Below are 27,939 nucleotides of genomic sequence, written 5' to 3' on the forward strand. Positions count from 1 at the left end.
TGTCCAGCCCACAGACTGAATTCCCTGAGGGAAAACAGCCCATAATCACCTGATTTCTCAGCTTACTGAAAGGCATAATACAATCAAAGTCAAATGCAAAGAAACTTTCAAACTTTAAATGCTTGACACTGTGTAATGTCAATTTATGTAGAAAGAGAAGTTAGTTAAAGTCTGGTCTGCCTGATTAAATTTTATGTAGAAAGAAAAGTTAGTTAAAGTCTGGTCTGCCTGATTAAAGCTTCAAATTTTGGGGGTAAGGAAATGCTTATTTAAAAAATCCCCACAAAATGAAACACCAAACATACCATGCCAACTAAAACCAACAAAAATAAGATGCACCTTGGTGGTCTAATAACTTAAATCTGTCAGTATCAGCTGATGAGGCTGTCTTAATTTTACAGTGAATTTGAAATGAACCTTGAACTGTCCTTGCATTCTTATGTAAATGGTATTAGAAAATAAATCCATCTCCATAACACTAAATTAGAAAACTTGTTCCAACAGCTACAGTAAACAATTAGACACAAAATCCCTTGCAAACCAGAAAATAAAACTTCCAGAGTGCCCTTTCTTTCATGCTGCCTATTAATGGTTGTTGCCTGGACAACACATCAGTTTAACTTAATGGTTTTTCTCTTAATTTTACATAAACATTTATATCCTTGCTTCAACTTCTGTCAGTTATCACTTGAGATTGTGAAGTTGCTACAAAACAAAAAAAAATTATTAATCTATTACTCTTATCCAAAATCTCTGTCCCTTCTTTGGCCTCAGGTGGAGGCAAAATTACTCCAAACTCATAATCAGAAAATTACCATTAATAATCACTGTCAAAACAGAATGTAGTGTCAAATGGAATTCTATCATGATTTAACAAGGCTCTAATACAAGCTGTATTTTCATAATGTGGTGAGAAAAAGAGAGCATGTTTATGAATTTCCATATAACATCAGCATTCAGTGAAAGCTGAGCTACCAGAATGAATTATGTGGGCTGTTTTTCTTAAAGAAAATGAGGGAAAACAGACTCAGTGAACAAGAACTAAGGAATCAAACTTGCTATATTCAATGAAATCCTTTCAGAAAATTCAAGCCACATTCTCTTGGAAAACTTCTACATTCCACTGAGTAAGAGAAGAACATCTCTTGCACTCACCTTAAATCCCACGTGCTGCACAAACCCACTTTCTGCATGCATCTGCTGGAGTTTCTGTTTCTTCAATTTTTTAAACTCTAACAGTTCTTTGTATTCGGGTAACTCTCGATATGTTACTGGAATACTCTCTTCATCCTGTTCAAGGTAAAAACAAGCCAGAAATATATTCTTACTGCAGGAACACAGTAACTAGTAAGACATGAATTTGTTCCATAAATCACTACGTATGATTAATAGTGCTCAAGAAAATGATGGCATTTTGCTAAAATACTAGAAAAATATTTTTAAAACCCTAACACCCATATCCAGTATTAAAATCTCACCTTTACTGGTAAGAATAAAATGCAATGAGAAGCACCATGCCATGACTGAAAGAGTAAAATTCACAGTTATCCAACTCCCTTTATCCCTGCACTGTCTCTTAAGAGCTTATAAAAACAGACTGCTAATTTTTCATAAATTCTGAAGCAGTTTGTCTCCCTGCAGGCCAGTGCAGACATCTTTGCCAGAGAGGTACAACAAATAGTTCTCTCTTTTTCAAAGACATGCAAATTCTGTTTTTTCTCACACAGATTCCTTCAACAAAGGTTGAGGATCTGCAATGAAAGGACAGAAGCTCTAATTCTAGTTCAGATGCTCATTTCAAGGTAATGGTTTTACTGTAGCAGGTGTATTTGGTAGATGTCACCTGTTTCCAAAGATGACAAGTCTTTCCTGTTGTAGAGCAGTTTTCACATCCTACAGTGACAGGAACCTTCAGGTAGGGAAAGCAACTACAACTACAAGATAGTGATTAAAATTCTTCTAATGTAGCCTGAATGTGTAATTTCCATTTCTTTTTATGAATCTGTGAAGACTGAAGATTTTGTATTATTTAGTAAGTTTATTAAAGGAAATGAGGGAAAGAGGCTTTACTACATTTCTGAAAGGCCTTATTAATTATTTAATTGCAATTATGAACCTATATAAAAGACTAGACTGCAAACTATCAGAAAAAGTTATGGTTAAATGACACAATTCAGTTGTGTAGTGAATTTTCTTTAATATAAAAAACAGGGATTCACCTTCCACACAAATCTCCAAAGTTTTTCTGAGAAAAACTGCCTGGCACAAAATAACTGTATACTGAATAAAGTATGCTTTAATAGCTCCTTGTGTGGACAATTCATTCTGGAATAGTAAATAGCTGTGTTCTAGAATTATTATAGACTACTCACAAAACTAAGAAATCATAAGTGAAAAGTAATTGAACTCTGTTAGCAATAGGAGGTCTTCACTTGAAAATAACTCGTTTATACCAAAATATAATTTTTCAGGAATAGTTATGACTGGTAATAATCAGGCAATTTTTTTGTCTTTACACAGGAAAAGCATGTGGTAATTCCACTGTGAAATCAAAGAAAACCTTTTTTCCCTGCTACACTGCTTTTCTTCTGCTAAATGACACAATGTATTTTTCTCCAAGACAGTGACTGTCACTAAGAGATCTGACTTTTAAAACTAGAACAGAATCCTGTGCTTTCATTTTGAATATAGTTTACAATCCCTTTTTGCTTCCAAATTGCTATTATTTTGTACTGATTGTGGGGATCTTTTTGGTAACTGAGCTCCCCTGTGTCTTTCTGCCTTATTGAAAGCCAGAACTGGATCTATCTGGAAATGTTACTCTAGTGAAGGAAGAAAAGATTATGCCAAATTAAAACAATGTCACTGTGTGGCACATGACCACTATCATCACTACTATGGTGCCCACATTAATTATGAGTTAGGGCACCATGGCAAAACCAAAATGTTTCAGGAAACTGTTCAGAACAATCAGGAAATATGTATTTAAAACCAATACAGAACCAAAGCATGTTAGCTCAAACCAGCTGCACTGCATTTCTTCTAATATGCATTTTGCTTTTCAGGCCTTTTAGGATTCTTACTGGAATATGCAAAGTTATCAGGAATGGCTGTGGATGAGCTGGAAGACCATTACAGAGAGAACACAGAAAATGAGCATGGATTTAAGACTAGGAAATAGATAAGTAAATGTAATACTTAAGGAAGAGTATGCAGTGCAGGTAAAAAAGTCAGTAAAGAAAATGAATGGACTGATAGTGGGTGGCCTCAATATTTGTGTTATGCAACGAGGTTTTCACACACAAGATGTCACTAGGCTCACACACACACACACAAAAAAAAAATAGAATTAACTAGTCAGGTTCTTCAGTCTAAGGAAAACAGGAGAATCACAGTGATTCACAGCAGCTGTGAAACTTGCCCACCTCCCAAGCAGTAGGATCTAGTCCTTCTACAATTCTCTATGGAAATGGGAGCAACATATGTCTAAATTTCTGTTGTATTATTGCATGGGCTAAATTAGGGAAGTAGTACACTCCATGATGCAGCAATTCACTGGGTTAGGATGTCTACTAGAATTTGCCTCTAAGAATACATAAATATGCTTTGTTGATTGCCAGTTCACTCTGTTAGTTCACACTTTGAAGTGGATTTTACAAAATTCATCATTAATTCAGCAAGCAGAAGATTAAAAAAACCAGTGACGCCAATAGCATGTGAATGTTACCAGGGCTCTTGTAACCTTTCTAAAACACATCTTTAACCAGAATCCCAACTATATCATCTACATGATTTTCAAACCTCATACCAGATCACTTACTAAAAATATGCAACTAGAACTTCTTCGAGATATTTCAGGATAAAACTGTTTATGACTTACAGACTTCCTTCCTGATTTGGTCTAAATTCTTTGCTGTCAGAGGCTGTTATAGTAATGGTGTATTTATAATTCAAAATGGCTCATGAATCTTAGTACAGTTTAATACTTCCTTGGTGATATTTTATGGTGAAGATGCCTTATCAATTAAACACTAAACAAGGTCAGAGTGACAAGACATTCTCTGACTGATAACATGACATACCGATACTTCCTCTTCTGCTGCAGTGTCCATATGGCTGTGAAAACTGCATCTGTCATCATCTTCATCCATATAAACTGGAGGTTCATGAGATGTCATGAAAGTTGAAGGTTTGAAAAGATGTTTATTTAAAGGATGTTGCCGTCTACTTGATGACTACAGTGAAAAAATGGTATATTTTTAAAAACATTCCTTGGCTATTATTTAAATAATCCTCATTGATAAAACTTTGCCTGGAATTTGTTCTTTCTCCATAATGTTTCCAATTACTTATACCTCTGTATCACAGCTGCACTTCTTCTCCCCCATAACAAGTGGAATCCAATGAACAGTGCAATACTTTGGTAAAAATGCAGCAAGAAAGAGCCCTTACCATAAAACCCCAACCACATAAGCAGGTGAGTCTGACAGCAAGAGTAAAACATAAAGTAAGGTTGTTATAGAAGACCAGAGAGCAAAAATATTAAAAAACTTCCTACAGTGTGTGAGACTACGGAAGTAATTTTGCACAGGTCCAAGAGACAAAAGGTCCATGCTTGACACTTATCAACTTCTTGTACTTGTGCTTTAGAAAAAAAATGAAGTCTAGACCTATTGTCCTGGTGCAGGAAAGATAAAGCAATCCATTGCAATAAAAAGAGGATTCTAAGAGTTAGAAAAAACTGCTCCCTAAAGGTTTTCATTGCCACTGCAAGAAAAAGGAACATAAAAAACATTAGATGAAATAAATTACTCCATTAGTGCACATCTAGAAACTTTCAACTTTAATGCTATCTGAAGGTGTAGAATAATGCCAATTTTAAAAGAAGTGACTTAAAGGCACTCAGCCCCTATTACTTATTCCCCAGTGGGAGAATATTAAATATCAAAAAGAAGAATTTGGGGAGAATGAAACTGACTCAACCCCTTATTTAGCTCCTTTCCAGACTAGGAGTTTGACATTTAATGTCAAAACTTACATTCCTCGACTTAAAAAAACCCTACAGTGTGAATCAAAAACGTAAACATGAAAAGTGTTTTTTCTAACAATCATAAAAGTGAGGATTCTTTTATACAGTGCCTAGCTGCTCATACAGCTAAAACAAAAGGCAAACTTGCAATATTTAGTGCTTTCTCCTTTTTTAGCAAGAGCTTTTACCCCAAAAGGTTCCTGTATCAGTTACAAACCTGTAATATTATAGTACAACCCTTTATCTCTAAAGGGGGATGTAGCCTTATTTTACAATTGTGCTTACTTTAAAAACTAAAGGCACAGATGACACCAATGATTTAGATGGAATGCATCTACAAGGACAGAAGTACCAGGAGGAATTGAGATTAGCTCTGTTCAGCTTTAATGGAAGACATGAAGTCTGTGGTAACAACTGGAAGGTGGTACCTCTGATCTGCAGAGCTACTACAGCACAAAAACAACAAGAATTTCTTCTAAGACTAATGTACTATATCTATTGTGTTGGATTTTTCCACTTTCTGCCTTATGATCACCAGCTACCTGAGTTTTGGTGCTTTTATGATTTCCCTTAAGATTTCAAGCCTCTCTAAAATACATCCATGTATAGATGGCATTTCAGCCAACACAGTGATTTACATTTTCTGTTAACAGAAAACAGATCTGCATTCAATACTAGATCTGGAGTCAGGAAAAGAAAACTGTGACTACACTTATACAGCAGCACTGCCATGCATGACAGTGCTGTGACCTACAAATTGAACTCAGGATCTGAATTTTCTTCCTTTGGTGAAGAATGAACTAAAATATTACTTAAAAGCACACAGTTAAAGATCATTTTCCCTGTGGAAAATATATCTCTGGATTAGGCTTAAAAGCAGGTGCACTAATGATATTATATAAGGATTAAACTGAAAATGATAAGCCATAATTGAAGAACTGAATACTAGAGTCGTAAGTCTCTGATCCAGTTTTATTTTCATCAGCAGCAGGTAATGGTTACACAGGAAAATAAACTGATGCATCCTGCTTAATTTCCAGTATCATTAGTTAGAAGAGACATATGTCATATGAATAGATATACAAAGTTAACTTCAACAAGATGTTCAAAAAGTGAATAGGTTTCTAACCTCTCCAGTAACCATTTTAAATAAGCATCCTGAACAATCCCCGTGGAGAAATGCAAGTATTTTCTTGTGAAGCATCCCTTTTGACACAAATCTTTACATTAAAGATATCTATGTTTCTCATTTTCCCCCAGGTATGTGCTTTAAGTATTAGCATCCAGTTTTCAAACTTCTATTACTGGCAATAAAGCAGGTACACTGCAGTTACAGTTACTCAGTATCAAAATTAGGACAGGCATGACCCAGGCTTCCAAGAGCCCTCATATTTCCTTTCTGCCACATCATATCTCCACTGGAGACCTGGGAGTAACTAACCTGGTATGGTGCTGTCAATCTGTGCTCTAAGCAGACAGCTCTATCAGCAGGCTGAGAGTTCCATTTCTCCACATACACTATTTGTTTCACTTTTTCATCTGCTTTATTTCTTACACAGGATACAAATATAACACAGAGATCCCACTCATACAAACCAGGGCAGAATGACATTACTCTTATGACTTGGCAATAAGGATGTGAATCACACTGCAAAAACTGACCTGAATATTGGATATCTTCTAGGCAGAAGCCTAAGAAAAATCTGTATGATGGGACTATTGCTCTTGCAATTTGAGATTGTTAAGAATTTTACAGAAAATATGTTTTGCTCTTGGATAATACTGGGTTTGCCCACAGTGTAATCACTGTTCAAATTAGTGAAAAATACAGTTTAAATGTCCCACATCAACTGATTAAGTACTCCCAGTGATTATGAAATACAGTGATCTGCTGCCTGACAACATTACATACATTCTGTAATCATGGTCTTTCCAAACAAAATTAACAGGAAAGAACAAAAGGTGTGACCAAGGTAATTTTAAGTGTTAAGAGTGGCATAAAGAACTCAAACAATTATAATTTTCAGAACTACATTTTCAATGCCTGTTGAAATCAGCCACACAGTATTATTATTCTACAGAAATTAACCCCAACTGTTTATGTGATTTGGAATTCTGACAGATGAATCTCCACAGTATTTAAGGAATCACTGTTTTCAGCTGTTTTTTTGTTCTTCTGCCAGAAAGCACTTTTCCAATAGACAAGGTGGCAGACAGTCATGTCTGCACCTTCCCTGCCTCTGTTTATAGAGCACAACAGTAGATTAAAACCCTGGTGAAAGTAAAATGGTATTACCATGATGGATGGCAAAGTGGAAAGGCTCCAATACAAGCACTTATTGTTTGCAGTAACTTCAGAGAACACCTGGAGACAACTAAGGGTGTGTAACACTTCAAATCATTACACACCAGCTGTGGTGGTAGATCTTGTATCAACCCATGGACAGCAACTCTCGTTTCTAAGCTTGCAAAGAACTAAATCTGCAAGTTTGCCTTTTTGTAGAATCAATGGAAAGTTTACTCTATTATTTATCAGAAAACATCATGGATACCTAGATGCAAACCAGTTATGTTACTCCACAAAATGCCACTGTAAGGGGTTTTAAAGAAGTAAATTTTGTAAATACTGAGTAAAAAAAAAAAACCAAACCAAACCAAATAAATAAAAAGTCCACAAAACTTGAGACTGTCCTCTTTTACTGTCTATGGATCTTATTAGTATCCAAGAGCATCTTAAAGATAATTTAAATCAAAATATGGGCACAGAAATTTAGTGTTTGCTTTTGTAAATTAAGATTTTCTGGGACCATATTTTTTCTCACCCATTCCAAGATCAGAAAAGCACTGTATTTTAATGGACATTTTGGCCTTAAGCCTTTGCCTGAGCTAATTCAGTATGCTCAGTTATACATCATTTTCTATGGTTTTATTAATTAGAAGATTACTGTACAGTATGAATTATAGGGCTGCTTATCTTCTTCCAACAGGGTTTTCATTACCACTTCCTGATCAGTTATAGTAAACTTACAAATGAGGAAGAAGTACCCCAAGACCATCATTCTACCCTGCCTGTTCAGCAGCAACCTGAACACTTCACCTTCCCAAGAGCTGTCATTGTGAAACCAGAATTAACATCCAATTCACTCCACAGTGCTACTGGCAAAAGAAAAGGATTAGGTCATTAAGTAACTTTATTAATCTATTCAAAGTATTACTGATTCCACATAAATGCAAACAGAAACACGGGATTCTGTAATATTGTCTTACCTTTTTTGAATATAAATATAAGTTTGGTGTTCTTCCTGGAACTGGAATACCAGCTTTAGTCAGTTTAATAAAATATTTCTGCACTCTACTGGCAACCTAGAAAAAAACCAACATGCAACAACTCAATGTCAAATGAAATGTAACTGATCTTCAAAGTTTTGCCAGGGTTGCTACATTGATTCAGAATAACAGGAAAAGAAATCCTCTGGATTCTACTTTGCAACAACTACTCTAACTGGTACCTATCTTGCAGAGCTGCATTTGTACTATTTCCAGATGCTTTGACAGCTTTCAGAGAAAAAAATTACCCTTCTTTAATAACACAAAGAAGATCTTGCAAAAATTGCAACAGAAAGAACTTTAGTACCAGTGTACTTCCTGCTGCAGCTAAACTCCTCCTTAGCAACGCCAAATACGTTATCCATGGTTAGCACACAGAAAGTAGGTTTCCATTTATGAAATAAGCATGTCTATTTTTTCAGATGTGGAGAAATACAGATATGATGAGAAATGAGGAAATCCACTATATTGAAGTACTTAATTATATTTTTATCTGAAATATACAAATTAAATAAAAGAAATAAAAATACTGTAAATATAGAACATTAGCATTTTTTACTTCTGGTCAAAATGGAGAAATTCTGTCATCTTAGGGGAAAAATTCCAACAAGTCAGATGCAGAAATACTTGGGTGTCTCCTCATCAGTGTCCTTCTTCTGCCTGTGATATTTACATGTCTGTCCATTCTAGAGTACTGAGGTGCAGGAAATTGGGCACTACAGTGTAACTCAGCCTGAGCACAGTTGGTGTCACGACACTTGCTGTATAGAATTAAATTCATGCTGTCAAGATCTAATGAACAATTATATCTGGCAACTTTGTCATGGGCTCTGGGGCACATTTAACATTCTGTATTTGAGATCCATTGTTATTGGTGAAATGCAAGCTCTGCTGCTACATTCTTAAGACAAAGTGATTACTGAAAATACATTGAATTTTCTTTACTGATAGTAAAAAAAAAAAAAAAAGTAAAGATAAGGGATTAATTCTGGAAGTGTTTTACACATTACCTGCTTTGCTGTTCTATTTCCCAGTTCATCTGCTATCTTCTGCCACCGTCGGGACTCCACCTCCTCTGGTGGATACTTCAAAAGCAATTGCTCCAGTTTTTTCTAAATCAACAGCAAAAAGGAATAAAATACATTTTTCCCAGTACAGTTATGAGCTGTCAAATATCTAAAGACATGATTCTGATCTCCCAAGTGCCATAAACATTATCACACAATTTGCTTTTATGCTTATGTGTGTTGGCACAGCTACAAAATTAAAGAGTTTCCTGTTACCTGTTCCTCTACAGTCCACAGTTGGTTAAAAGTTTCAGGTTTGGTCTCATCGCAAAGTCGCCCTCTTATCATCTGCTCAAATACAGGACATAAAATGGAATATCTGTTTAGAAAAATTATAGCTGGGATAATTGATTTGAACCCTCTTCCTACTGAAGTTAAACCAAAACCAAACCAAAGTATAAGACTTCAAAACAAGATTTGTTGAAACCAAAGCTTAGTTCCAAGATTTAAGTACAGGAATGGCATGTCATTACCAACATGAACATTTGAAGTAACAGTTAAGACACTCACCCTCCATACTCAAAGGAGGGGAAAAAAAAAATTATTATTTTGCAATTTTTTTTCTTTCCTTTTGAACAACTACCTGTGGACGACTGTTTGTGGAACCTTCTGGACCATCACTTAAAGGCAAGACAGAGTATGAAACAGACTCTCCATCCTTCTTGGGATCCAAAGGACTTTTTGGTCTTGCAGGGATACCTACTGTAAGCAACACAAAGGAAGAATTATTGAACTTCCACACCGGTCATTTCTTTCTTGTCACATATGCTCACTTTCTTTTACCTTTGTCAAAAATCAGCTTCACTCTCCTACTGTTACGTTTTCGGTTTTTGAACTCTCTCTCAAAGTTTCCAAGGCTAGTGGTGTATTGGTCCCAGGCAATCTCAGGGAGCTGAACAACTCTCTGAGGAAATGGAAGACCCATATCAACCTGAAAAAATAAGAATGAAAAGTAATGTAGTCACTTTATATCCAAACCAAAACCTACAAATACCGAAATGCTCCAAAACCCAGTGTTGCTTTTTATTTGACAGAAGAACGGAAAACCAGAATTTCTGAAGTGCCATGCAGCACGGTTTTTTAAAAGAGAAGGTGAGATCTTTCAAGAATTATACACAACAGTGCATATAAAATATGCAGCGGCACGGTCAATGATGGCTTATTGAGCATAAAAGCTTTAAAGTGTGCATTTCACAGCTGAAATCAGGTGTTTGACACTTCAATAACCTGCTTCTGACTGTCCTTTATTAAACATACCATTAGCTGAGAATGTGCACCTTTCTTAACCCAGGAACCCCAAAGATTCAGAGTTTTATCACCTCATACCTCACTCTCCCCATCAGAGAAATCTATGCCTATTTTGCACTGATTTTGCTGTCTTCTGCCTAGAGCAAAGCTCACCTCTTTATTTAAAGTTCAACTGCAAAACTATCACTCCTTTGGTCCTTTTTGGACAAAAGTACACCAGAGTACTTGAAACTGTCATTAGTATTTCCCCATAAAACAACTAGCAAATGCAACACTCTTACATCATGCATGCTATTAACTAATCTCAAAACTTCAAAGAAAAACAACTACTGAAACCAAGGGGCTTACATGTGACCTAGGTATCTACAGACCTAGGAAAAGAGAACCATAACTTCATCCTTCACTGAAATACATGCTGCTATCACACTAGAAGGTAAAGTGTTTGCCAGTGGTAGATGCTGCAGCGATACAGGATTCAAGCTAAAAACATTTCTTCAGTACTCCTGTTACTACAAGGGTGTTTAAAGCTTGAAAATAAAATGCTTCCTTATAGAAATGGATTCTCCCCTATCAGACAATATTCAATTCTGCTATCTGTAACTCAGGTTTTCTCGTGTTCACTTTGGGTTTGGAATAAAGACTACCTCTCCTGCTCTTTAAACATGCCCTACCAAGTTCATTCAAAGCACAACATTTCATTTCTCAAATGAGAAAGACTGGAAGTTTTTGATCTGATACTTCCAGTCATGTGTAGACTTCAAGTTGTCTTAAAAGACCTACACTATAATTTGAAATTTAACAATTTCATTTCTACATACCAAAAAAAAAGGAAAGGAAACATATCTGATAAAATCACTGAAGACCTGTCTTAGAGATCTAGTAAGAAAGCAAAGAGCTATTTTTGCTTAGCAGTTAAAAGATTTTAAGCTCATAATTTTTATGCAAGTATATATATATAAAATTCAATTTCTACAGAGGCTGAATTACTAGTTATTAAAAAAAAAAAATTCCAAGGAAGACTTAAGAAAAGTCCATAGAAATACCTTCTTCTGGAGTCTTTCCACAAATCCAATAGGATCTTTCAGTGCTTCTCTCTGGTGTCTGCCTAAACTTTCAAGGTCTTGAACTGCTTGAGTACGTTGAGCCTCGAGTACAGCAATCGTCTGTAACAGTCTCTGATAACTACAGAGACAAAGGAAAACATCTCACTGCAATTGCCTTTAAAAGTGACACACCCCACCTAAACACTAGCCATGGTTATCTGCCAGAACCTACCAGATTTCATAGCTTATCTGAACCATTTCATGAACATTTTTACTGAATTAAAGTAAAAAGAAATTAATTTTAAGACTATATAAATTTATATAAACCCATTAGGGAAAATATATTTAACTCTCCAGTGGCTTCCTTTAAACCTGTAAATTCTACAGTGGCTGAAACAATATGGTATCAGGGACAACCTATGTTCATATTCTCAACAGCTGTAACCAACAGGCTTTGCTTACAAAGTTAAAAATACCCCAAACAAAATGAGCTAATTTCTCTTCAACATCAGCTTCCTTCTACCCCAATACAAGTGGCTGCCACAGAATTTTAACACTTCCCTCAACCTTCCAAACGCTGGACAGGAATAGTTTGTAAACACAGCATTTTATGGAAGCTCCACCTCAGAGCAGAATATGAGAATCATTTTTGAAATGTAACAACAAATCAAGGAATAAGTAATTTGCAAAATAAATTCAAACCAGATTCCTCTAAGAATACAGAAGCTGAATGAAAGTGTCAGAGTTCCCTCAAACATGTCCCCCCAGAGTCACAGACAATTGAATGTCTATTTAACAGACAATTGAATGTCTATTTAATAGACAATGGAATGTCTATTTAACAGACACGTTCAAGCATCACTGGTGGGACTGTCATGCCTGTACCCAGTAATGAGGGCATTCCAAACTGGTTTTCATAAAGCTAACTCAGACTCTGAGTTAGCTTTATCATATGACATTTTAACACAGCCTTTAAAAAGTTAACTACATTTAATACCTTTTATTAGCTTTAAAGTAACAGCTGCCCACTTCAGTTTCTGAAATCTCATAGCTACCCATGGCCCCTGCTGTTGCAAATTATTATGTATTAACATTTTTCATGCCAATGTTTTCTGACATTTAATATTACAACTGTAATTTAGTCCAGGACAAAATACACATACTAAAATCAGGTATAAGCTGGTCACTAGTACAGTATTTCAGTACATTTTCTTTCTGTTCCCTTATTGCTAAAACAAAGACAAGCCTGGCATAAGTAAGTCCATGTGTACTACAGAAAAGATCCAGAGTTTACTGAGGTAATTCAAGTTTTTCAACTGACTGCACTAATGATTGGGTAAGGCTTTAGGTGGACAGAAGTAAACAATCTTACAGCAAAGTACAGGCTTTGTACCTTCAAATATTTAAGTTTCTACCTGGACATTAAACTGTTGCCTCTCCATGAGAGAAAGCAATTTTCTTTCCACTCAAATGTAACATTTACAAAAATTTATAAAATATTGCTATACTTTTTGAAATTTGAAACTATAATACAGGACTCGATTCTGTGATGAATTTATTACTATGTACATTTGTCTGCATATATTCAAGTTTACATGGCACCAAGACAAAAAATACTTGTTTATTAGGCCATTAATACTGAACAGTACTGAGTATTTTCATTACTGGGAAAGTACTCCAGTTTCTTCTAATCAAAAAAACACTGCATAAAGTGAGACAATTAATGTGACTATTCAGCAGGTGAAAAACTGACTCCAGCAAGAGCTTACAAAAGTGGTGACCCACATCAGAGCTGCCTGAGACAACAGCAGGGCTCAGGCCGTTCAGGAGTACAGGAGCTAGCGGCACCGTGAGCCCTGGAGGCTCCAGGGAAATCAAACAGGCAGGATGCCAGCAGATGCAGCTGTAACAACGCAGAAGAGCTTAAGGATACCTGGGGAGAGGATTTACCCTGGACAACAAAAAGCCTGTTTCCATCAGCAGGTGCCCAAACTTGTGTTAACACAGCCGCAGTAACAGAGGCTCAGCAGCTGCACAAATTTGCATCTAAAAAAAGGCAGGTATTTAACTTTTCTTTCTGGAGCCATTTTACTTCATTTATTCAAATTGTATTTGAGCAATTGATTTTCTAAATGAAACTGAAAGAAAGGTAATAATTTCATTTAAAACATGCAAATACACAGAAGTAAAAAGGAACCAAATATTGGAGATTTAAATGAAGCAATAATTTAATGACGATTCGCATGTGTAAAGGGAAGACAGAAATCATCTTAATGAGGTAGCCTTAAATAATTTAGTCAGAATGGAAAGAGATGAATTTACATTTGGGGAAAAATAACACAAATCCAAGAATACTTCAAATCAAATCAACTTCAGTTACTTCCCTCATTAAAGCATTCACATGACCTCACTGAAGTGGTCTTTGTGGAATTAAGTAAAAATACAAGAATGTCAGGATCATTCAAAAAACATGTCACATGATACTGATCTGTAGCTACAGAGTAGCACTATAATTTGAGAAAAGGGGTCTTTGAACCAATAGTTCAGAATAAAAGGTTTCCCAGCACTTTTTTGTAACTCTACTAAGATATGGATTAACTTGGAGCTATTTACTTTAACTTCCATATTCAGTTTTTATGAATTAATATATTCTGAAGCCCAAGAATAAGACTGCAGTTTTATCAAGTGAGTATCAGAAGCACTGAAATACACAAAAATAGGGATTTGGGGATCTTTCACTATCTGGGAAAAAAATTTGAAAATGCTACTCCTGAAATACTCAGCCTACATATTCCATATGCTGGTACTTGCTGGAGAACTGCATTCTCCCCAAACCACTGCACATCCCTTTCAACTTCCACAGGACCTTTGAGTGAGCTGTATGTCTGCAAATGTTCTTTTAAGTTTTGAACAACTAATATTCCCACAGGTTTGTACGGGCTCTCTCACCCTGCATGATTGTAATAAAGCCAAGTATTTCTCTGAAAAAGCAGCAAGCTACATAAAAACACAAACACACTGAGCCCCTTCTTGAAGCTTCTGTCAATTCTGGCTTCTTAGCCTCAAATGCTACCAGAATGCTCCTGCTGCATTTTGCAAGAGATCATGTGAATGAGTAATTTCCAGGAGTATTTTTAAAAGTGGCTAACAATTCTACTTTCTATCTTTCCAGATTCTTTGTAAGTAAGCACAATTCTGATCCAAACAACCTCCTGCAGTTGTGTTAAAATTCTCCAAAATTGAAAAAGTCTTTATTAAAGGAAAAAGTAGTTCATTAATCTGCTGCAAAAGCAGCTCCACCCTTCAGTGAGGCACTCAAAGAGCAAGTCTGCATCATCCAGCTACATTGCATCATTTTCTCCGAAAGACCTGTCAGGAATTACCAAGGAAAATTATCCCACATCCTTTGCCAAAATCACACACTCTTGAGTAAACTCACAGACAGGTCCCTTCCACTGACTGAAGTTACACTTTCCTCAATGCTAAACACTAACTTGTTAGCACATACAAAACCCAAAGCAGTTTTCTTTGCAGGAAAACTTTCACTCCAGAGAATGTAATTCTGTTTCCACAATCCCAGTACTGAAACACTCTTGCAAGTTCTTACTTCATGTTAATTGCCAGGAATCTTCTGGATGAACATTTGAATCATTCCTCATAGCACAAAACAGCTTCAGAATCTCTGCTGAAAAACCTTGATTAACATAGGGTTTGAGGCACCGATATTTCAAAAAGGAAAGCTGCTTCTTACAGACTGACAGTGATCAGCAGAAATTCCTGCTGATTCAGTTTTTCTTTTGCAGTGACAAGTATTCCACTCTTTTGGATTGCTCCCTGAAGTAATTATCACAGAGCAGAGCCAGATTTCTGGAAGTCATGCCATAAGTAATTAGTTCTTACACAATTAATTTCCATGAATCTTGTTCTAATAGTGATTAGGGACACAGCCTCCTCTCTTGCCTGTGACAAAACTTGAGAACAGCACAGCTATTGCCTTAGTGAGACCTACGTCCATTCTGATCCAGTTTGCTGAGATCTGCTTTGAAAATGCCTCTCCCCTCCATTCTTTCCCTTCTAATAGCACTTACATTTCCCATCAGAGTACTCAGAGTCACATCACAGATTTTAGTTTCCCTGTGTCAGGACCTAAAGCAACCTTTAGAAACCACTATATGAATATGGAATCTATCTGCCTTAACAACGGCATGTTTCTTAAGCTAACTCTTTTCTTCTATACTAAATAACTTGGCACTGACCTATAAAAGGGGCCACATCATTCAGAATTTTTAAAGAAATAATTTCATTTTTACAGTAAAAGTCTGTCAGTCACAGAGTCTCTCCATGGTTTCTGCAGGTTTCCTCTCCCTTGAAGAGAAGAACATCCTTAGTTGAATGAGCGATGTGAGCAGCTGATAGTACAAAACAAAGATTTTACCTTTTAGGTAGCTAAATCAAATTAGTGGGGGAAATAAAGTGGCTGTTGATAACATTCACACCAATAAAAAAAAAAAACCAACTCTAAATCAATATCCAAAGTCAGTTGAAATTACTTTGGCAGCTACACTTGCCTTACATCACTCAGTACTTTGCAAAGATATGTACTTTGATGCCTAATTAAAAAGAAGTTATTTATCCTCTTGACTTCTAAAATGCTGTGTAGCTGGTGGTCATCAATTTCCACTCCCATAACTAACTGCATTTCTCCAGTTATATAGTCCACAGTATGTTAAAATGTAAGTACCATCAATTCTGGAAGGCTCTGACACTAAAAATGAGTTCTGCAATTTAGAAGTACTCATTTGTTCTTGTGCAGGTAGGAACTGTTTTACATGAGGGTGTACATACACATGCCTCATAATAAAACACAGCTAAAATATATATAAAAAAACCTTGCTATTTTGTATTTCCAAGAGCTCTGACAAAACTGGTTAGTCACCAGGAGGATTTGAGCAAATCTTTGTTTCATTGCCATCTGCTGGCACTCCAGCAAAGTACAGATTACAACCTGCTCAACCCAGGTAATTTTTTACTCTGGACTTTTGTCTACTAACAGCAGTTTAAAAAAAATTTTGCATCCTTCATTAGATGCTATGAGAAAGTATTGGATATTAAAAATGTAAAGACTGTAAATTATGTAGGAAAGGGAAATATTAATTGAACTTAGAATTTCCAAGTCACCCAAGGAGCTGTAGTTAAAGAAATTGGTTCCCTGAAGAAACCTGTGAATCAGATCAAACACAACCCTGTCATTTCAAAGAAGTATGGTTTTTTGTTTGGGCTTAGCTTGAGTTCAGAGATAACAGAAAATGCTCCCAGCTCCTAAGCTTGGCCTGAAATCATTGCCAGTGTCACAACACAGTAATTAAAATACAGTAATTTTGACATTGCAGAGTCTCTTGCAAATAATTCTGACGCGTAACTAAGATTTTTAAAAATCTCTGACTGCACTCTGGAAGAGTCTGGGATTCAATGCTGGACACGTAGAGCACACAACAGCAATAAGGAAGCACAAGAGACTGATGCAGAATGGACCTTCTTTGATCTCTCCCTTCAGAAACAGAAAAGAGTTAAAGGGTATAATCAATAAGAGCATACATATATCAACCCATGTCAGGGCTTGCAAAAGCACCTGTGCCTGGAGGAAGCAGCATATGGTGGATTTTTACCTACCTAATGCTTAGACACTATGACCAAGGTAATCTACTTACAGGCTTTTCTGCAACTCCTTACTAAACTGCTTTCTACTCTGGCTTAACCTCTTTACACACACTGTCATTTACTGCACTTTCACTATGCAGATTTAATATTCACGCTGCAGACATCTTAAAGTATTTCAAAGGCAAGTAAATAATTAAACTGCATCTCTGTGTTATACATTAAACAACAGGAGTACATATTACATGGCTTCTTCAACTCTACTGAGCCAAGAATAGAACACAAAGCACTATTTCTGAATGTCAGCCTCACACCTATTTAAAACAAAACAGAATTAACCCAAAAAGCACATTTTTAAAGGACATTTTTAAAAACCCAACAAATCCTAAGGCAAAAAAACAAATCGTACTGCAGTAATTTACCTGGATGCAAAAAAACCATTTTCCACTCAAATTTTACCTTTCTTTCAACAGCTTCAGATTTTCAACCACCTGAAAAGTATTTTATTGGTTATCGACTTGTGATGTCCTCTTCTTTGTTAAATTTTTAACTCTTCCCTACAAACAGAATACACACTCATATATTTCTAGAGGCCTCATTCTCATCAAGAGCTGTCCAACACACTCAACAGGATTTAATATTAGCTGCACAAAAGCACCCTTACCAAATACATTTCCAGCAACTTTTCAGAATTTTTAGTAGCAATTAGGTCTCTGTGCCTCTAAAAAACCACAGAACTGGTTACAGTCTTGTCAACAAAACAGCACTCACCAGTCCTTACCCAGTTAACACAGTTTAATATAGCTTTTTGATATTGACAGCACTCTAAACCATCTGCCTGCAGGACAGCCAGTGACATTCAGCAGGGAAGATGATACAGGTCCCTGTTGTTCCTCTATTTTCCAGGCTTGAACTGACATGAGATAATGACAGAAATTGTTTTCTTCCCAAATGGCACAAAGACAGACTGACAGCACACCCCAAACTTTTTTTCCTTCCCTCTCATCATCTCTAATGAGAATGGTCTCAATTCCTTTACTGAGGGAAAAATATCACAGATTCCTCCAGCATGCCCACTTGGATATTCTTCTCTAGAAAGATGCTGGGGGAAGCAAACAATCAGAAAGAGCTTTATTCCAGAGACAAAGTAAGAGCAACCCATGTTCCCTTGAAACTGATCCAACTGCACAGAAATCCTCAGGTAAAGCAAGCACAGAAAGCTGACAACACTGGTTATTGAACTCCTTCAACTCACTCTAAATTAGTTTCTGCAGGTTTTCACCCAAACAAGACACACACATACACTCAGTTCTTCAGGTGTATATTCCTCTATTGGAACGAATTAACATATTCCCCTCAAGTATCTGTTACAGTGATATCTGAATATTAGAACCAAATTACAAGAATATGATCTACAATAATGAATGGCTGAATTTCTAACAGCAATACAAGCATTATTCACCAATATTTTTTGGCTAAACAAGTAGAAAAAAAGTTAAAAATAAGGAAGAAAATTAGTCAAATTTGTAGTTTTATTAGTACTCACTATAATAAACTGTGGACAAATACAGCTGGTCCTTGGCTTAGGAAGCACAAAAACTTTCAAAGATTGCTATACAAAACAGCAGCAATATTTTTACTTTAAGCTAACCAAAGCAAAATAAAGATGTGCAATAACAAAAAAATGAAAAATCAGCTGGCTATTCCTACCAAGAACAAAGTTTTAAGGAAAGCAAATAGTAGGACCTTTCTAACTCTCAAAAGCATGAATTGTTGTACCAAAGGAAAAACTGATTAGGACTCCCTGCTGACTGAAAGCAGCTACAATATGTAGTACTCATGCAACTTCTTTTTAAAAGATACTGCTGGTCAGTTTGCAGTTCATGCTAGAGATGCTGTCAGAACTTCATGAAAGACCAGAACAAAAACTTAAAATTAGTCATGAAGCAATTTTAAGCTGGGTTAGTTAAAACTGACAAATAAAGACAATCCATTCTCAAAGCAAATGGCAGTCACTTTGTTCTTGTCTTCTTGGTGGCATCATTATGCCTACTAATATTTTAGTGCTCCCTACCAAGTAGGCAATTATGGTAACATTAATTTATTCCTTGTTCCACCACACAACTTTACACTGACGTAACTGGTATAACCACAATTTACTGCTTCTGCTTTTAAGTGTCCTTGTGTCAGCAGCCAAAACCACAGCCAGAGCCTCACTCTCCACACAGCTGGCCTGGGTCAATACATTACTGCCCCATCTTTTCTTGGCTTTCTTGCTCTTTTTTTTTTTTAATCAGGACTGTGATTCCTATGGCATTTGATATTTGTTTCCAAGTGGTATTTCCTACACCTCAAAGCCATTTTTATTATTTACTGATCCTTAATTTTCCATTTTAGATGAATTTACTAATGAGCATCTTTAGAAATGGTAAGCACTTCCAAATGAACAAGCAGAAAAAGAATTTTCTACATTTTCTTGTATTGGAATAATAGGTTTCTTGTTGCTTGTGGCTGAATTTTTTTTAATATTTGTGTATTCTTCCCCTCCAAGATTTTTGGTCCATGTTGACCAAAGAAATTGGAAAGACAAACTGAATTCTTATGCATTCTCTGAAAACTGGCAGCTTGGAAAGGAGGTGAGACCATAACTACCGTCACTACAAGAGACAGGCAAGCAAAATTCAACTTTAGTTGTCACATTCCTCCATCAATCCATCACCCTGCAGATCCAGAGGCACCACACCAAGGCAGCCAACAAGGAAACATCTCTGCACTGGAAGAGATCTCTTCCATGAGTGACTGCTGCAACAGAGGACTCTTGGAAGTGCCTACAGAGATGTAGGCTGACAAAGAAAAGCAGGCAAATCAGGAAGGAATTCAAGGAGTAAAGGACACAAATCCAAAAGAAATCAAGCTTTACTTTCCACAGGATGTACTATTTAAGTGAGGACTGCACTGTGTCTGCCAGTGCTGTTCACTGGGATGATGCTGTGGCTGGCAGCAAGATGCCTCTGCTCAGGGAAGAAAAACAAATGTGACAAATGTACCTGACATTTAATGGCTCCCAGAGTGTGCCCATTCCTAGGGAGCAAAAAGCTGATGCAGCACATGCCCAAGGCATCACCTCTTGCAAAATAAGAGCTCTAGTTTTTACTGAATAGTTTATGTAATTAAAAAGTATGATTACAACATTCTTAACCAAACATTTATCTTTAGTCCTGCAGAAATTCAGTGTCACATAACTTTTCCTTTGACAAGTATGTACAGACACCTCAATTCCTCAATCTCATTTTCATCTAGAACCTGGGACCAAGAGTCAAACACAGATTGTCCCTTTGTGCAAGCTAATACCTGCCAAACATTACAAATCTCCAAAGGAAATAGAGAGGAAGAAGAAGAAGCAAAAAAAAAACAAAACCAAAAAAGGGCACTAAATGTAACACTGGGCAAAGGCAGAAAGTTCTGAGAATAAAAATGCTGCACCAGACAGAAAATTAAAGTAAGCTGCTGCAGTAGGAGATAGAATTACAGCATAAAAAGATACAGCAAAGACATATAAGAAATGCCTGAGGAAAGACATATGCAAAATACTAAGCACAGCATATAAAATTCAGCAGTGTAGAAAGTTTTAAATCAGGAAGTTCAGTCTCGATTAAAGTATCTCAAGAGAAAACACAAACATTTCTGAGCTAGAACATAGAAGCAAAATTCTCAAATATACACTAGACCATACTTTTCTCAGGGCAATTACAATACACAAAAATTCCAATTATGTGTGTAGCAACAGACAACATAACACTTCACAACTATACAACCCCCAGATCAGTCTGTTAATATCTACAAAAATGTCTATGTTGTGATAAAATTTCTGCTTAAAGATCTCATCTCTGTCTTTGTAGGACAGATCTATTTTAATAAAGAAGCTGTGGGAACATCCATCATTTCAGCCTTCTCTCTGAATAACAGCATTCCATAATCTGTGAAAGTTATTTTTTCTATGATATCATCCAGTTTTCTCAGAAATATTAATATATGAATATTGCTTAAACATGTTAATATTCAAAAAGCAACAAAATTCATACAGAAATATGACAATATATAGTTAGGGTTTTTTTTTTCTTATAGCAAGTCTTATCAACAGCTCTTAAAGTTTTCAGTATATTCATATTTTTATCAATGTCACAATAATTTCCTGGAAAGTGAAAACCAACTGTAGGAATATGTATGTCACCAAGCTATGTTATGTAACAAGAAATAATACAAATTTACAGCCACATAAAAATGCTTCTCTGCCACAAAGGAATGTGGTTTTTTTTCTGCCATGGAATATCTGAAGAATTATACTAATGCCACCCTGAAGAAATCTGCCTCCTCAACCAAGCCAAGATGCTAATGTCTGAACTGGATTTTCAAAAAGAACAGAAACATAAACCAGAGAAATAATCACCCATATTAATCCCAAACTGATGAAGGGCAGCAAACCAAAACTGTACCATTTGAAGACGTGACATGCAGAACATCAGAACACTTGGCTTAGCCAGAACTACCACAAGCAAAGTGAATATCCTTTACCCCAGCTGAACCTGCATTAATAGCATGGGAACCCTGGAATTCTTTGTATCTGACCCACCAGAGAATACATTTCAGATAAACTGGCAGGGTCTGGGGTTTTTTAATACTTTAGAAAGTAAGTACCAAATGATTAAACAAGGCTATAATTAAGACACTATTCAAAAACTGTCACACATGAATTAAGAGCATCCTCTAATGAACTTTGCTATTTTTAAAACTGGATAGAGGACATAGTGCACTGCACTTGATTTACTCTTGAAGCATGAAATTCTGGATAAATGACAATTGCACTCATATGTCAAAATATTGACTGAAGTTCTTCAGAAGGATCCTATTACCATGCAGAACCATCAATATACCAAACTTAGAAATGTAAACAACAAAAAAGAATGGCATGTAGTTTTCCAGTTCTATCAAACTTTTTTTTAAAAGAAAAGATAAGGCTACACTCCCTCCCCCCAGCAGCATGCTTCCCTTTGGGAAAGTAGAAATATAAGACAGAATAAAAACAATAACCACTTCTGGAATTTTGCATTCAGGCAACAAGTTAGTTGCAAGCTACCAAGTCCTATTTGGAATTTCAAAAGCTCCCCAACAAACAGGCTGCCAATCTGAACAACAACTACTCCTTTCTTCAGAACTGGGTATGTTCAAAAGCTAACACTAGGGCACACACCTGAAATTTCCAAGGACAATTTAGATCTGTGCTTGAGAATAGAAAAAACTACTGTTATTTTTATAGTATTTATAATAAATATGACTCCCTACACCAAACCACATTACTAATGAATCTGTGTAGTAACATCTCTGATGAAGTCATATTTGATACAGATCCAAAATCATCCTAAGAGAGTCAAAAGACAACAGTCCATTTTCCCCATTTGTAATTTTCTTTCTATGTACTGGTAAAGGGTCCACTTTGGACTGATGGCTGAAGCTGCAAATATTTGATCATTATTTTGAAATCACAGTTTGTCTAACCTATGCTTGAATTCAAAATTTTCTGATTAAAATTATTAATCCATATCCACTACTGAATAAAATTATACTATATAAACAATGCAACTCTAATATCAAAAATCCAGTCATACTAGATTAAACAATCATGTGTCTTGTGCCCCAAATTCACAGTAACTGTGCTGTGAACATTTACTGCATTTACAATGAACTACTACCAGTGCTTCAATCCTTCATACGAAGAAAACTGAAGATGATCTGCACTTGGCCTTTCAGAACTCACAACAAAATACAGAACACCTACTAAAGAGCAAAACACAGAGGAGTAAAAACAGAATTACAAAGACTGAAATAAAAAACCGTGTCCTGATCTACTACCCGAAGCCAAATTTTCTCCATGTAACCTTTCTTCAGTCAATCACCCTTTTGTTTCAAAAGCTCTTGCACATTTACCACAGGGTATAGTTACCAGAGTTCTACTCACAGACATTCAGATGATAAACATTAAAACAACTCAGAGCATAATAATAACAACAATAATAATATTCCCATATTTACATGTAATTAATATAAATAGCAATGTAGACATAATTTACTTTGGAGAAAGTTGCTGCATTTGCTAAATTCATCTTCCTGAACACAATAATGCTGAGTTGCTTCCCATGACACTCTGAAAAAAGTATCTAACTTTAACTTACATGTACAGCAGAATGATTATTGTATAAGCTTTATCTGTAGTGTCCATTGGATATGGTGATAAATGACTGAAATCTAATTAAACATTATAATTCCTTTGGTTTTCCTTCCAGACAGTTTTTAAGACAAAATAAATATAGATGCATTTTTGAAGAAACAAATACCCAAAGAAAAAAAAAGAAGTTCTGGCTCAAGAATCCTAATTGCTAGAAATGTATAAACCACATTGCTGTACCATACTGCATATTAAATAGAGTTTAATTTTGTTTGAGATAGAAACAAGAAAAATGAAGACTGAAGAGTATGAAAATTATAAAAGACTTAAATTTTTGTGGAAGTATGTTAAATACTTAATAATTTTTGTAATAATATTATATTTTTGGTAAGAAACAAAAGCAGAATTCATGGTTACCATAGTTACACATACTCTTTGTTGTGTTTCAATGCCACATGATCTGATTCAAAGTAATACACATCAGGCTCTTCCTCATCCTCCTCTGTAGTGTGGATGTTGGCACTCTCTTTGGCAGATGGTACAAATCCAGCAACAAGCCTAGACTCAGAAAGTGGCTTTCTTAGTCCATCACTCCCATGATCCCCTGTATTACTACTTCTCTCTTTTTCATTCTGTTTGATTTCTTCAGACTTTTTGGGAGATCCATTGATATTATTAATACCTACAGGTACATTCTTTTCAGTAGGACTAAGATTATTTTCCTCAACCTGTCCGTTTTCTCTGCAAGGAGAGTTATTTTTAGGAGGGCTACTTCTGGCAGGGGCAGCCCTTCGTGGTGAAGTTCTCAATGTGTATCTGTGTTCTTGAAGTTCCAACACAGTTGTCATCTGAGCCGAAACACAGTTCAGCACTGAAGAATGTGGTTCAGGTTCACCTGAGATTGATGCACTGTCATGGTGAGTATTCAGGTTGCTATTGGCGTTTTCAGCACACTGTTCCTTAGAGGCACTGCTATCTCCTACAACATCCACCTCCTCCTCCGAATCCCTTAACAAAGATGACTGGATTTCAGAAAAGGACCCTGTAGCTGGCTCAAATGCCTGATTAGCATGCTCCTCAGGCAAGCAGTCATTAATTGGTTTGTGGTCCTCTAACTTTACCTGTTCTTGAGAGTTTGTGCAAGGCACATAATGGTCTACAACACTGTCCTCTTTGCTGCTATTAAGCAGCAACGAAGAATGGGCAAATGAGTTTCCATTTTCTGCTACTGTTTTGTCCTTGGGCGTACAGGAACCAGCACTGTTCTGCTTAGCGTTCCCATCAACCTGACAGTCATCACAGTTAAGAGAATTTGAGTCTCTCTCACCAACTCCATTGACAGTCTGATAACCTGCAACCTCCTCAACTACTGCAGAATTATTAAACCCTTCTGCACAGACATTCACCTTTTTAACTTCCCTTTTCTCACAATCATCCAATATAAGACATCGACAAGCTCGCTTAGTCCCCGTGGAGGCTGCATCATTGTCCGACACTAAGCTTTTATGCTCCAATGACTCCTTCTCTGCCTTAGTGGGCAAGTCTTCTTCAGAACTGTTGGGTGCCTCTGAACGTAGGCAGCGTTTAATTCTTTTCAAAACTGGTGAAACAGGTTCTGCCTGTTTTTTTTCACTATTTTCCACAGTTTGTTTATCACCATTATCTTTCTCTGAAGTGGACAGCCCCCTTTTTCTAGGGCTCACCCATGACTCCCGAGCACTCTGCTGCTTCAAATCAGTAGTTCTGCCACCGTTGCTGCCCTTCTGAGTTTGCACAGACTCTGGCCTCTTCTTTGGTGACCTGGATCGGATTTGAGGATGGGCTGAGACCTCCTCCGGATGAGCAATACTGCGGTTCCTTAATGTTCTACCACAAAAATTTTCATCCAAACCATTTAAACCCACTGTAGATCTTGTAACACGTGTAGATCGAGAAGCAGCCATACTATGGCAAGTCCCTAAAGTATGTTCATTGTGATCCACTCACTGGGAAACCTTTGAAAAAAAACGGAAACAAAACAGTCAGAAAAAATATTTAAAAAACACCAAGAGAAAGAGCAAATGTGAAGAATGTATTGTCACAAAGGTACCAATATAAAACTGAATAAACCCATTCAATGTATTCATACTGCTTTTTTCCATGGCATTTCTTTAGTGCATTAAATTTTTCCATCTCAGCTACAAAGTAGCTGACTTGGTATTTGTGGTTGTTCTGGCTTTAGTACTTCTGTGAGTATTGCTCATATTTATGCCTTATGTAAGGCTGGAATGTCCCAGTTAGGCTCTAGATACTAAAATACACTGTTTTTATGTATTGTATATATATTATAAGATATTGGTATTATTATTTAAATTTTTCTGTTCAAGTAAAAGGTACAAGACTGGATTTTTAATATCCCACAGTTCCCAGTTACATGGTTTCACAGACTAAGAAGCAAACCATTAAAATTGCATTTGCTTACTCAGTTGTTGCTTAAAGAAAAAACAAATCTCTCATATAAAACAAAACAGAACTGCAATTCTAATTTAGCAAGGAATTAAAAAAATAAAGCGCACCACTAAAAAATACTTAGTTATTATTAGTAAAAATGAAATAAAACAAAATTTCTGAATCAGAATCATAAAAACATTCCAGCTGGAAAGGCCTTTGGGAGGCAATTCTATCCAACCTCCCATTCAAATGAACACGAGGCCTGAATTCAGATTTTGTTACATGCAACATTATCCAGCTGAGTCTTGCAAAACACTGAGTACAGATATTCCACAACTTCTCCAGGCATCCTGTTCCAGTCCTTAAAGCAAGAATATGTTTTCTTATATCCAGGTGGGGCCTCTCCTACTTCTGCATCACTTCTGACAACAAAAGCCTAACTCTTTCAGGAATCTCATCTGAGGTACTGGAAGGCTGTTTCCCTCTCAGCTGGTGAGATGGATCACCACTCAGATCAGATTTAAGTAAAGTCAGACTCAAAGATAAGTTTAAAACATACCATTTAAGAGTGCTTGTATTTCACATTTCAGGGTGAAATGTAGGAATACTTGACCTGCCCAGCATCTCAAAATAATTTTTAAGAGAACTCTGTTCAGTCTTACCCTTCTATTCATTTAATCTTTAAAAGTTCAATGTGTCAAACTCCACATCACCACAGACCTGTCATAATAGCCTTGCTAATGAATAGATTCATTTCACATTTGTGTAAAATGGCACATCTTCCCTTTTTCATCTACCCAAATTCCAGATTATACAAATCCTTTCAACTGTCATATGATGTGAAGACTATAAATTTTAAATATGGAATCAAACCTTTCACACATTATTTAGAAATGCTGAAAATAACAAATGGAGAAAATTGCTTCAAGAGGCATTTTTTATTTTCAGTGAAGAAGGGGAAAACAAGAACATAAATTCATAAATTCTCCCAAATCTACTATTTAAGCTGGTCCTAGAAGAGAAAATCCTCATCCAATATAATTCTGTTTAACAATTACCAGTATTTACTGTATTGTGTGTTTAGGAATTCACAATGCAAGCAGTATTTCTTAAGGAAAGCAATGTATCCTAACAGCATTGCTTGGTGTAGTTTTGGACAAAACTGTAGAGGAAAGCACATTAATTTTGTGTACATGTGGTATAGCTCATACACAACTGGTATGACAGCACATCACTTTGTACAACAAAGAAAAAGACAATTATAAAGTGAAAATTTCAAATGTTCTGAAAACTGCAATTTATTTGTGCTGCTACAACCCTCCTGCTTGTTAGCTATTGCTGCTGCCTCAGATGAATGCCTGGACAAGTGCACTGTTTGTATTCCTGAAAATGTATCTAAAGAGATGCTGCAGCACTAACTTTCATTCTGCCCACTTAAAAGTAAATAGGTGTGAGCACTCCAACACACTCTGCCTTAAGAGAAAATACAAATAATATGTCAAGCAGCAAATGGTCAAACATCAGCAGCTGACTGAAGAGAGCAAAACACTATGTGTTTTCTATAATGGTTTTTACACCTATTTTCCACATGGATAGACTTGCCTGCATATTCTCCCTCTTTGCATGCAAGCTCAATACCATCTGGAGAGTGATCCCATTTGGGGTTGAACCCAAACATTATTTACAGATTCCATTTCCCCTAGGTTGTTCTCATTAAAGCTAGCACACATTAGGGGTGAGTAACTGACATTTCAAATCAGTACCAATTAAATAACTTAAACCAAATTCAAATGTATACTTTGGTTAGTAATTACTTCTGAACACAACAGACTTTAGAAATCATATGTAAGAAAGAAATCTTTACTGATCTGATACTTTCTCAAGAAATACACCCTACATGACAAGAAAGAAAGTTATTAT

At 36.2% G+C, this 27,939-nt stretch overlaps 1 protein-coding gene across 3 annotated transcripts in view; it reads right to left on the reverse strand.

Annotated features, from left to right (window-relative positions):
- ZZZ3 (zinc finger ZZ-type containing 3) overlaps positions 1-27,939 on the reverse strand; it is a 57,057-nt gene that overhangs the window by 4,864 nt on the left and 24,254 nt on the right. For 2 of the 3 annotated variants that reach the window (XM_084211246.1, XM_084211247.1), the window contains exons 3-11: positions 24,022-25,583; positions 11,715-11,853; positions 10,207-10,354; positions 10,007-10,125; positions 9,640-9,711; positions 9,367-9,468; positions 8,297-8,392; positions 4,083-4,235; positions 1,156-1,290 (exon numbers count right to left, since the gene is read on the reverse strand). In XM_084211246.1, coding sequence (XP_084067372.1) covers positions 1,156-1,290; positions 4,083-4,235; positions 8,297-8,392; positions 9,367-9,468; positions 9,640-9,711; positions 10,007-10,125; positions 10,207-10,354; positions 11,715-11,853; positions 24,022-25,532 — 2,475 coding nt within the window. In that variant the 5' untranslated portion in view covers positions 25,533-25,583. The remainder of the gene's footprint in view (positions 1-1,155; positions 1,291-4,082; positions 4,236-8,296; positions 8,393-9,366; positions 9,469-9,639; positions 9,712-10,006; positions 10,126-10,206; positions 10,355-11,714; positions 11,854-24,021; positions 25,584-27,939) is intronic. The other variant, XM_084211248.1, reaches the window with a different exon arrangement.

Source organism: Fringilla coelebs (assembly GCF_963513975.1).
Source record: "Fringilla coelebs genome assembly, chromosome: 9".
NCBI lineage: Eukaryota > Metazoa > Chordata > Aves > Passeriformes > Fringillidae > Fringilla > Fringilla coelebs.